Source organism: Eulemur rufifrons, chromosome 8 (genome assembly GCF_041146395.1).
Source record: "Eulemur rufifrons isolate Redbay chromosome 8, OSU_ERuf_1, whole genome shotgun sequence".
Taxonomy (NCBI): domain Eukaryota; kingdom Metazoa; phylum Chordata; class Mammalia; order Primates; family Lemuridae; genus Eulemur; species Eulemur rufifrons.
In genome coordinates, this window is record NC_090990.1 from 61,282,271 (window position 1) to 61,294,553 (window position 12,283).

The 12,283-nt window shown below is 33.6% G+C and overlaps 1 protein-coding gene across 1 annotated transcript in view; it reads right to left on the minus strand.

Annotated features, from left to right (window-relative positions):
• Positions 1 to 714: 714 nt before the first annotated feature.
• The window catches only part of ADGRL4 (adhesion G protein-coupled receptor L4), a 107,780-nt gene continuing 96,211 nt past the window's right edge, over positions 715 to 12,283 (minus strand). The window contains exons 13-15 of the mRNA XM_069478118.1: positions 2,889 to 2,980; positions 1,331 to 1,499; positions 715 to 978 (exon numbers count right to left, since the gene is read on the minus strand). Coding sequence (XP_069334219.1) covers positions 916 to 978; positions 1,331 to 1,499; positions 2,889 to 2,980 — 324 coding nt within the window. The 3' untranslated portion in view covers positions 715 to 915. The remainder of the gene's footprint in view (positions 979 to 1,330; positions 1,500 to 2,888; positions 2,981 to 12,283) is intronic.

The following is a 12,283-nucleotide window of genomic DNA, read 5'->3' on the forward strand; positions in this document are numbered from 1 at the left end:
GATACTAGTCTAATGAGATACAATAATTTTCACCACACTTAAGGTAATAGAATTCTTCAGCTTTATATACACTATGTTTACATTTACAGGCATAAACAGTATTATATTTGACACATTTATATTTTACTGATTAAATATCTGAAATCAAAATCTGTGAAATAAGTATAGAAACAGTATATACTTCAATCTAATGTTAACTTAAAAAACAGATATGTGTCTTTTTTTTAATTTGTGGAGTTGGTTTTTTAGAATATTGGGAAAGGAAATGGATATAGCAAATAAAGATCTAAGTTATTTTAGTAGAAATTTTTAAGTTCAGAACAATTCACAAAATGGTAAGATGTGTTTCTTCAATTCTTTATTCAATTCTCAACAGTTTCTCATCTAGTTTACAGAAAAAAAAGTTTATTCAAAATACATCTCCTTGTTATCACAGCCATTCCCTTTTCACCATTTCATATTCAGCCCCTTCGTTCTCTCATGTTGCACTTTCTATAACGGACCTCATTACCAAGGTGGTAGGGTACTAGTTTCAGAGGCAACGGGAGTCACAAAAATATCAAACCAGTGGTTTCCTTCAGGACATTCATATATTTTTTGTGTTAGAAAGAAAATCTTTCCTTGGGTGCAGTGATATCACTCTTGAGAAACCAATTACTTTCCAAATATCTGCAATACTATTTTTGACATAACTAACTATGTCATGTAGGAAAGCATACTATAGCTATATGGTACATAATTTCAACTCTTGTTATCTACAGTTCCTATACTGTAAACAGAAAAACTGATTTGTAATATCCGATTATCTAGTAATCCATAACTGAATAATTTGATTGAATCAACTTTATACACTGGTCACCCACAGCTTGGGTCTTTGGCTTCTGTGCAGTTATAATTATCCATAGTTCTTTATGTTTACCTTAAACAGCCAAAACAACAAGGCACATTTTTGAACAATCTATAATACTCTTCTTGAATCTAAAAAGCGAAGCAAAAAGGGAGAAATATTAAACATAATCATGACAGTAACATCAATTGTTTTTCAAATCACAATAAATTATTGCATTTGGTTTTCTAAGGTAGTATTCTGATTATCTGTCAGCATATGCTTGTGTGAATGTATTTATTTACATCCCTAATAGCAAGATTTTTTTAAAGCATATTTTCCTATGAACAGCTAGGTGCTCTGATTATTTTGATACTGAAATGACACTGTTATTTGGGCAATAAAGGCAGAAGCCATAAATCTACAAGAATAAGAATTTTCTATTAATTTGGTAACTGATGCTACATGAACATACTATAGGGTTGACCAAAATAAATTGCTTACCTTTCTAGATAAAACACACAGGAATAAGAAAATGAACATCCCCTGGAAGGCATTGCTGACTGTGAAGAGGTAAGCTGTAACCACGGATGCATGCACGACATGGAGAACCCCAAAGATCCAGGTGGTGCCAAGAAGGAACAGGAGAGCGAGGGCTCCTCTTGCACAAGACCTATCATATATTTAGAATGTTTCAGCTAAGAAAGCCATGTATGCTCAACAGAGTTCCCAAATTACTCAAATTATGTGGAAAATGAGTTTTTGGTATAACCATGAAATCTTTTACAAAGATCAATAATGATTTTTAAACTGACAAGTTGCGCTGCATTTACATGGGATAACCTTTAGGGTATGCTCCTGCCTGTGGCAGGATGTGCTTCCAAAGTCAAGGTACTGTTACTAAAATATGGTATTTTAAAAGGAATTTCCTTAATCTTAAAGTATTTTATCTGGTGTACTGCAGTGTGCATGCTTTGATTTCAAATCTAATGTTGCAGTAATTTCTGAAGGTAAGACATATGTCTGCTAAGAATTATTTTCCCTAAGAAACCCTGGAATGTATACCATGTAGACTGGGATCAGCCCAGGTCCATGACATCAAAGGAGGCTCTGCTTTCCTTTCAAGGTTAGTAGGGAAGAAAATATAGGATACAAAACTAGATTTTTTTTTTTTTTGCTTTTGAAATACAGTTACCTCAAAATAAATTCAGGCCAGAATACTGATTTATTAAAAAATAAAGAAAAAAAGACACACACTCAGGTTTACAAATTTTCAACTGTTTGCCTGTGACTTTTGGTAAAACAATATTCAATCCTGCTCACTGAGGATACTGCCTTGAAAACGAAGCAACTAATGATTATTCTCGCATTCATTTTAGGCCAGTTATTCTCTACTGCAGAAGGTGTTTTAGTAGTGCTCCTCAGAAAATGAGTCATTTTCAGCTTTATTAAAACCAGCACACTACATGAAACCATGAATGGTGAGGACTCAAAGAAAGTAATCGATCAAACATTTGCTAAATCCCAACTATAAATCTTGTGCAAGGTACTGAAACTACAGGAGTGTTCCCAGGCAACACAAATAGTCAGTTGTTTCCAACGTTCCCTATAGTATACTTCAGCTTTTCCTGAACAAATCATTTTCAAGGACTCAATAAATCAGTTTTAAAGACAGGGGGGTGAGGAAAAATTATGGCAATATGCTAACTAAGAATCACAAGAAAGAAACAATTACTAAGCTCTGAGAAATGTTTTACCAAAAACAAAACAAAACAAACAAAAAAAATCAACACAATATTAAGGCCTACTTTTGACTTAAAACACAGTCATCCTCTTTTCCCTATCAAAGGGGTGTATGTTTGAAAAGATTGCTTCACTGACCATTTAATCTGCAGTGGCAGTAGTCTTATTAAACATTAAATTCTATTTTCCAATAAATATTTTAGATATGGTGAAAGAAAGTATGAAACAATTATTTTAAAAATGATTCCAAAAATTATTTGTACTTTAAGTTACTAAAGCTTTTAATGACTAAACAAAATGGATTTAAAGAAACATTTACCTTATGTTCTCATAGCAACTAACTTCTGGTTTCAGTCCTGCAGTGTGACGAAAAACTTTGTATATGATAACTCCAAAAGCCAAGAGATTAACCTGGGAAAATATATTAATTTCAAAGAAGAGATAATTTTTATAGGAAATTAGATACATATAAAGGAAATAAATAGTGAAGATTTCAATAAGATAGAAACAAAAAAAACATAGCATTTTTATATATATTACAAAGTACAAATGCTCTAGTAGACTTAGGCAAATAAATCTGTGGTTGTTCTTCACCATATCACTGAAAATTGTAACTAATTAGTACAATTCACCAGATTGTGCTAAACTGCCTGTTCAGCAAACTTCTTCAGATCACACCTAAAGATTGAAGAGTATCGTCTGCTGCCACTAATATGATTAATATTCACGGTAAGATAAATTTTGGTTTGGAAAGCTTTAGAAACACTTGAGAAAGCAAATTTCTGTTCATTAAATTATATACTGTTTCTTTGAGGAGAGGTGTTAGTGATAATTCTGTTAACCCTTTAAAAATTGAGACTGGAAAAGAAAAAATTGAAAGGAAATTAGAAAACACAACAAAACAACTTCAATTTTTATTGCTAGAAAATGTTTGAATGTACTTTCTTTTGTAAGAATCATGTAGAATCTTTCTTAATATTTATGCTGAGATTTCCTTTCCCTAGATTTAACCTTAGAAGCTTGCAAAATAGTAATTGATGAAATAAATGTTGGAAGGCAAATCATTTTTTTTAATAAACACATTCTATTATTTACATTATGTAATATGGGCTAAATAGAATGCACAGTTTTTACCCCTTTTAATGTGACTGCATTATGAAGTTTCCTCTTTTTTCCTTCTTTTCCTATGTTTTTTGAAAACTTCAAGTCATATTTGCAGTGTCATACGATTAAATGAAGGGTATATTTTAAATGTGTATTCTAATATGAGCAGATTAATAATTTAAAATATGAAATATTATAGAAATAATTGGAAGGTTAATCTTTTATTGAATATGTTTTATTAATCCAAACAGATTTTCAAAAGCCATTTTGAAATGACAATAGCAAAGTACAATATTATAATTTTCAGCTAATTCTTATACTAGTTATTCAGAGGGCTATAGATATCCAAAATTTCTTTTTTCTTTTTTCTATATTCTAAGGAGTTTTATATAGGTTCTCAAATGAAATTTAGTAATTACTATTATAAAAAACAGTATGACATAATGAGTCAGAGAATTTTGTGTTGTCACTTCCCCATGGAGAGGTCCTTGAGAGGAAATCTTATAGGAATTAAAAGTCTAGTCTCTTCTTCCTGTTTCCAAATGTCCATTACTTCTAATTATATGATTAATTAATTCTAATTACAGTAATGCTTCCATACAAAGACTTTACAATTGCAGAGGAGAGATAAAGTATATTTAAATTGATTTAGTTGACAGTTTCACTGTATTTGTATGTTCAAATAATTAACTGAAATGACAATTTAATAATATTTATTTTTATAAATAGCCTTTGATACTTATGAAAGTGGAATACTTAGTATTTTCTAGGTTTCAATAACTATAACTTGTTTGAATAAATTTGAAATCAACAATTGTATTTAATTTTATAAATGTATGATATATTTTTTAAATAATAAAAAGTATTAAAATTTGCTTAGCATAAATAATATATGTCAAGCCATCATTGGTTTGAAAAATCTTCAAATAATTTTTGTGAGGTACTTACATTAAGCTTGTCTCAACAAAGGAAGCATTATAAGAGAAAAGAAATAATTTAAAAAGTGTTCTTTAGTCCCACAATTTTTCCACATAAGTGAGTAATGTATAATATTTATTAAAGTTTCTTAAATATTTGATTTTGATAAAACTGAGTTTTTGAAAAATAGTATGAACAACTACAGTATGACCATACTGCTATGGTTTTTCAGAAGTACATATACATTTTGGATGTGCTAGTCTACATCACATGCTAAAATAGTGAAGAGAGGAAATGGAACATTCCCTTGGGGTGACCCAGATCTTGAAAGTACATTTTTTTCTGTTTACATATTTATAAAAACCAGGTGCTGCTGGGCTAGTGGGAGACTAATTCTTATTCCATAAGCTTATATTTTCCCAAATGTATAAGAAAACAGGTTAAAACAATTTTATCAAAAGATTTTATAGTTTTATGTAATAAAAAAACAAATACATTGATTATATTATGCATATTCTTTGATAATTATATGAATATATGGAGCTTTTTATTTTCATTTTTTCTAATAATTTTATAAAGCATCTATTAAGTGTTTGGTATAGTAGCAAGGGCTGGATACATATTAATAAATAAAACAACATGGTCCTTTTCTCCATTAAGATTCCATTAAGAAATTAGGTAGTGAACAATCATACAAATACTTATAAATCCACAAACCTTGGTAAATGCTATTAATTCACAAATTTGAACTGTTAGGAGAGACAAAATGGAGATGGATTAGAATGAAGGCTCAGGAAGTACCTGTCTTAGGACTTAGTATTTAAACCCAGTTCTTATAAATTATAATGCATCAGCAGATCAAAGAATGAAGTGATAAAAGCACTCCATGAAGAAAAACAGCATAGAAAAAAGCCCTGAGGCTTGAGGATTTGAGAAAGTGATATTCCTATAAACAATTGATAAAGGTGTCTAGGGTGTAGTGAACAAAGGGAAGAGTAGCATGAGATGAGGTGGGTGAAAAAGACAGAGACAAATATCACATGGATTTTGTCTTAAGTGTTTGTCTCTTACCTGTGTCTCCTTTTGCCATCATTTTGCCACCTATCTCAGTAGTCCTAAATAAAATCTTCCTTACCATTTAACAAGTATCAGAATAACATTTTCTTTAATTTTTACTAGAATAGTAATTTTTACCAGTAATAATTTTTATGATACGTAAAGAATCAGTTATGCATTATAGACCTTTTCCTCAAGGAACTTACAGTATAATGGAGGCAACGACAGTCAACAGGCAAATACAACAGAATTCAGAAAGTATACAGCAATTGTTTGCACAGTGACATCAAAGGACACAGGTGAGAACACCCTAAAATGTGATTTCTAAGCCAATCTTGAATGACCAGTAGAGGCAAAAGAGACGACACAGAGAAATAAGTGATTACTCTGGATTTCAGCCATTGGACCTATCTAGCACACTCACTTCCTAGGTGATCAGACCTAATGGTTCAAAATACTATCTATCCTTAGGCCCTATCTGAAATCCTCCATTTGGAAGTTTAATAGGCATTGTGAATTAGAAAAATGTCCCAAACCGAATTGCTGTTCTTCCCCCAAAGAACCTATTTTTGCTGCAATCTTCCCCATCTCAAAAAAAAAAAAAAATTATATCTTTCTTCTAGCTTATCAGTCTTATCAATCAGCAAAACCCTAACCTCTACCATAAAAATAGATTCAAATTATGAACACTACTTACTATCTCCACAGCTGTTATCCTGAAAGAGGCCACCATCATGCCTCCCTGGGGCTACTGCAGAAACCTCCTAATTGAGCTCCCTGCTGCCATCTTTGCCTTGCTACAATCTGTCTCATCACAGCTGTAAGATTAGTCTCTTTAAAAGGTAAAGCAGCTGATCGCAGTGCCTCACACCTGTAATCCTAACGCTCTGGGAGGTCCAAGTGGGAGGATCTCTCAAGCTCAGGAGTTTGAGACCAGCCTGAGCAAGAGTGAGACCCTTTCTCTACTAAAAATGGAAAAATTAGCAGGACATGGTGGTGCATGCCTGTAGTCCCAGCTACTTGGGAGGCTGAGGCAAGAGGATTGCTTGAGCTCGGGAGTTTGAGGTTGCAGTGAACTAGGATGATGCCACTGCACTCTACCCAGGGCAACAGAGAGAGACTCTGTCTCAAAAAAAAGTAAGGCAAATATTTTCTCTATTTAGAATCCTCCAATGGCATCCTGTCTTATTCAGAGTTAAAGCCAAAGATCTCACAATGGCCTTGAAGGTCTGAAATGTTTTGGTCCCTGCTATATCTCTTCCTTCAAATGTTACTTCTCTATACTTTGACCATTTCACTGCACTCACAATGTATTCTCCATGGTTCCTCCAGGACACCAGGCATGCTGGGGGCAGTTGTACTTACTGGGCTCTAAGACATTCCCGTGGCTCATTTTCTTGCCACCTCCATTCAAAAGCCACCTTATCTGCATATTGCCTCCCAGTGTACATTTATTCAGATGATAAAATCAGAGCTGAGTTCAATTCTATGGAAATTCAGAAAATGATGCGTATTCTTGACTGCTTTCAGCAATGCAAACTCTGTATGCCAACATGGTCTTTCTTTGCCTTAATCACTAGAAAACCTACGAGACTCTCTCCTTGAACAAACTTTAGCAGGTGCTTCTCAACTCGACCTCAACCTTGGGTTTCAGAATCTTTTTGGAGTTTAGTTATAGCAAAAATCCTGCTCAGTCAGTTTAGAGAGAATCTTCCCACTTCTGATATCTGATCACTCTCAATATCTAATCAAATGCCTCATCTCCCACCCTTGATATTTGATTACCCTGGCCTGCCTTTCAACAAGAATCCTCTCCAGGCAGTTTAGCAAGAATTCTCCTTCCCCATGATGTCTTTTCTTAGTAATTATTCCACTATCCTCAAGCTGCTCCTTGGCTATACCTTCCTGGTTGTCTTTACTGTTTTCAGAGTTGACTCAATCTGTCTCTCCTTTTGCCATTGTCTTGACACCTATCACAGTAGGCCAGAGTAAAGTCTTCCTTACCATTTAACAAACATCAGAATAATTCTTTAATTTTTATCATAATAATAATTTTTACCAGAATAGTAATTTCCTAAAATTATTTAGAATAATTTTTTCTTCAGTTACCCCAAATTTGCTAAATTTGCTGGATCATATCCAATTTCATAATATTCAGCAAATTTGGGGTAACTGGAAAAGCCTACATTTATTCCTTTTACATTGTCTTCATTCTCTTTATTCATAAAAATATAAATTACTCAAAATCATTTTTCTAACAGAGTCAGAAGCCATAAGTAAAAAATCCGTACCACCTAAAGTCATCTAAAGGCACGTGGCTTTATGTATGTAGACATGGAAATTAAGTTAAACTCTCTGTAGTTTACATGATATGGAAAAGTATCTTTTGGGAGTTTTATGAAGTATGAAGGGTCTGAGCTGAGGAAAAAAGAGTGGCTCAAAACAAGATGATATAGAATTAGAAAGTATTTCTGATAATAAGAAACAGTTTGCAATTAATCCAGAGGTAATGACTTTGAGGACAGATGAGAAATGTCTGCACTTTAAGTAGAACAGTTAAAAAGATACTATTAATATTAGCAATATGCTAACGTGGCAGTGGCTACATCATGATTACAGACTTGAGTACTTGAATAATTCTTTAAAGTATAAGGAAAAGCATTGATATTAACCTTAATTAAGAAAACGGTGCTTTAAAATGATGTGCATTTTTGCTTGTGGGTGTTTACCTATGTGTGCTTACTTTATCCACTGTGGTTCCCTGATGATTTATCTCTCAGTGTTAGTGCCTCAAAAGCACAGGAACTAATTAATGACTTGTAAATGAACATTTACTCATCATAATTTTTGTCTAATTTTTAAACTATTTTAGGTTGTCAACTTGGAGTTCATGATCCTTTTATAGGAATAAACAAGACAAGGACCTTAGATGGCAAACATAAGAACTCTGAAATTCACTGCTTCATTTCAGAATACAGAAGAGAATGAAAATAGCTGTGAAGGAAAAAATCAGTCTAAGTCATGAACACAACCCTTGAGAGAAAGTAATATTTTAAATTTAAAATCATATTCCTTGTTTCATCTTAAGTGATATTTATCTATACAGAGACCTGTTTCTTAACTTGAGATATATGCAGTTCATATATTTCATATATTTCAAAGTTAGAGCACATACATTTTGTTGTTTGACAGTGTGTTACAATTTTTTAAGTGCCTTATTTTTTAAAACCAGAAATTTAAATAGATGAGCTGGTGAAAGGACAGGAGCTAATTCTGAAGAATTTAGACCTACAGGTATATTCAACCCAAGGGCTTCAAAATCTGACTTCAAAATGAAGCATTCCAATCTGTCATTTTTCTTTTCTTAGTCTTTTTCTCAATAATTGATGAAGCTATCTATATGCTGATGTTAGATCTCACCAAAAAGAATGAGAAAATTTCTTTTACAGCACTTTTAGACCCATGCTTTAATTTTTCATATATATCAAAAGGAATCTGGTTCATTTAAGAATGTGTCATGATCACAACTTCTATGTCCTTTCAAATAGTTTTATTACGTTTAAATTAACTGGCCTAGGACAAATCTGCTTCTGCCATGAACAAAGGGCAGGTTTCTTCTGGCCTACTGAATGGCTGTATAAAGCAGTTGTTCATTCTCAATCCTTAGTGCCCTGCAGAAATGGCTGAGTATGTAGTTATCAATTTAAGCATCAAAATTAAAAAGTATTCTCTATTAATTGTCTATGAATTCAACTGGAATTATGTGGTTAAAGTTTTGTCTTCTGATTTTCTCTTTATCATTTCCCAATTGGAACCACCACATTACATGCCTTAGTTACAATGCTGATCATCTCGAGTATCAGAAAATTGGGTGTGTGGTAAACAGAATAATGTCCCTCTGCCCCAAAATGTCCACACCCTAATCCCTGCAACCTGTGAATATGGCAAAAGGGATTTTGCAGATAGAGTTAAGGTCATAAATTTAAGATAGAAAGGTGATCCTGAATTATCTGGGTGGGCCTACTAGAATCACGTGAGCGCGTAAGGCAGAAAAGATTTAGCAGAAGAAAAGGTAGCAGAGAGGCGGCAGAAATGGAGACGTGGAGGAAGAGAGAATTGAATCATGAAGACTCCACTAGAGGTTGCTGGCTTTGAAGACAAAAGGGGCCATGAGTCAGGCAATTTGGGAGACCTCCACAAGCTGAAAAGGACCCCTGTTTTACAGCCAGCAAGGAAATGGGGCTTCAGTCCCCAAATCGCCTGGAGCTGAATTTGGTCAACAACCTGAATGAACAGGAAACAAATTCTGCCCTCTGCCCCACACTGAGCCTCCAGAGGGGCTGATGCCTTGATTTTAGTCCAGTGAGCCTCTAAACAGAGGAACTAGCTGAGCCATGCTATACCTAGACTTCTGACCTATGGAACTTAGACAGTGTATGTTGTCTTAAGCTCCTAAATTGTGCTAATTTGTTGTGGCAGCAATAGAAAACTAAAACAGGGAGAAAAGCATGTAAATTCACATATATACATATATACATACATAATACATTACACATATACATTAAATATATATAATGAAATGTAATTACAGTGTTTATTATTTCTAAATAAAATCTTAAAGTTCAGTTTAAAATAAATGCCAGTTTATCATTAACTCATGTTTATTATTGATATTCTAGATATTTGGTAAGTAGGCAATTACATAAAGTCTCCTGTGTTTATTATTTGTGAATTCTGCTTCTGTTTCTTAAAAAGATTAAGACAAATTATAACTAGTAAATGACTTCCTTTGCAGGAAGTCACAAATACAGCTTGTACTGTCAAGTACCTACCAACCACCTTTTCTTTTGTATAATACTCACCTTTATATGCCCTTCTCATAGGGATGCAAGATGTAGCAAATCAAAATATAGGAAACTAGTATCCTGGTTCTAAATATTGGTGCCATATATTCTTTGGGACATACTTATACTTAAAAATTCCTTGTTTACTTACAATTCAAGTAACTGGGCATCCTGTATTTAGTACAGCAACCCTAACTTCATAGCTTTCAAATTATTTTCACATCTGATCTTTTTGTAATCTGAGGTCATTGGCTTCTTAGTGGAAAACCCCAAGGAAGTCACCCTTTTCATATAGGCTGATCTGTAACTGTTTGAAAAGAGACTACAAAGGAAGAGAAAGGAAAGCGGTAAATTTTCAGATGCTCCAACTATTGTGGAACCTGAATGTATGTGTATGTGATAAGATTGATAAAATGTCCTAAAGCTATGCAGTGGAGGAAAGGGCATCTAAAAGCATCGGGGCCAGAAAAGAACACACCTGGACTTGGTAGAACTCTTGCCCCTTGGAGACTCCTGGGTGTTTGTAGGAAGGCTGTGTGAGGAAGAAGTGGATCGGGTTGGCACCTGTTAAACACCTTTTGTTATAATGTAACATAATGGTTAGAAATAAAATGTATAAGGCTTAGGTGTAAAATAGCATTAGTATAAATTTAGTGAAAACTCACGGAAATTATGATGCCACAGTTTTTGTTGATCTATTGTCAGAATTGTGACAAAGAATAATTTTTCCCCCACATATACCTACACGATACTGCTAGGGAGCATTTCTGTCATAACACTATGAACCTCATCTTGCTTAGCACTCACCAGCCTCAGGATTTAGCAGCCTTGGGAATATTTACAGAAGTAAAAGATATTCCTCTGCTGGGATTACCAAAACCCAGTTCAGAAGGGATTAGACCTCAGTGAAATGGGAGTTCCATCTATAATTATATGAAAAAAAGTTGAGTAATCTGAAATGTATTGAAACATATGAAACAATTTGAAAACATAATAAATATATTCAAGTAGGTCCTGAATATCACAAGAGGAGAGAATTCTTAATAGATCACTCTGGGATGTTAACAGTATTCATGAAACTATGCTAGTCTCTTGAGATTTATACTTCAGAAAACAGCAATGTTCTCCCACCCGGGCATTGACTGCTGGGGAATACAATTGGATGAACAATTGTTCTGAGATAATGTGGCATTTTGCACGTACTTATAAACTACTGTAGCATTGAAACTCAAGTCAATGCAAAAAATAGTATTTTTGAGAGCTAAATACTCATTGAGTGCTTCCTATGTGCCAGACATTGTTCCAAGTATTCTTTACTTACTAATTTATTTAACACTTTCACCACCTTTATGAAATAAGTATTCTTTTTCTTTTTAATGCTACCATTACTATTATTGTTGTTGTTATCCTTATTACATTTGTTTCACATTTGTGGTAACAAAGGTAGAGAGAGGCTAAATAACTTGCTGAAAGTGACACAGTTAGAAAGTAATAGAGCCAAGATTCATACCCAGTAGTCAGGTTATGGCGTTGATGCTCATGAGCACTCATACAACTACCAAATTACGAATGAAGGACCAGTGAAGAGAAGCTAAACCGACATCTAAAATTTTAAGAATTTAATTGTGTGGATATCTAATTACTTGACTAGCTAATGATTGCTTCATTTTAGAAATGCTTAAAAGGAGTAGTAAAATATCAATACGAGTAGTGATGTGGTTAGCTATATGGCATTAGTGTTCACTGTACTTAGTCATGATGCCAGTGATGAAGGCTTTGTTAACAGCCAATA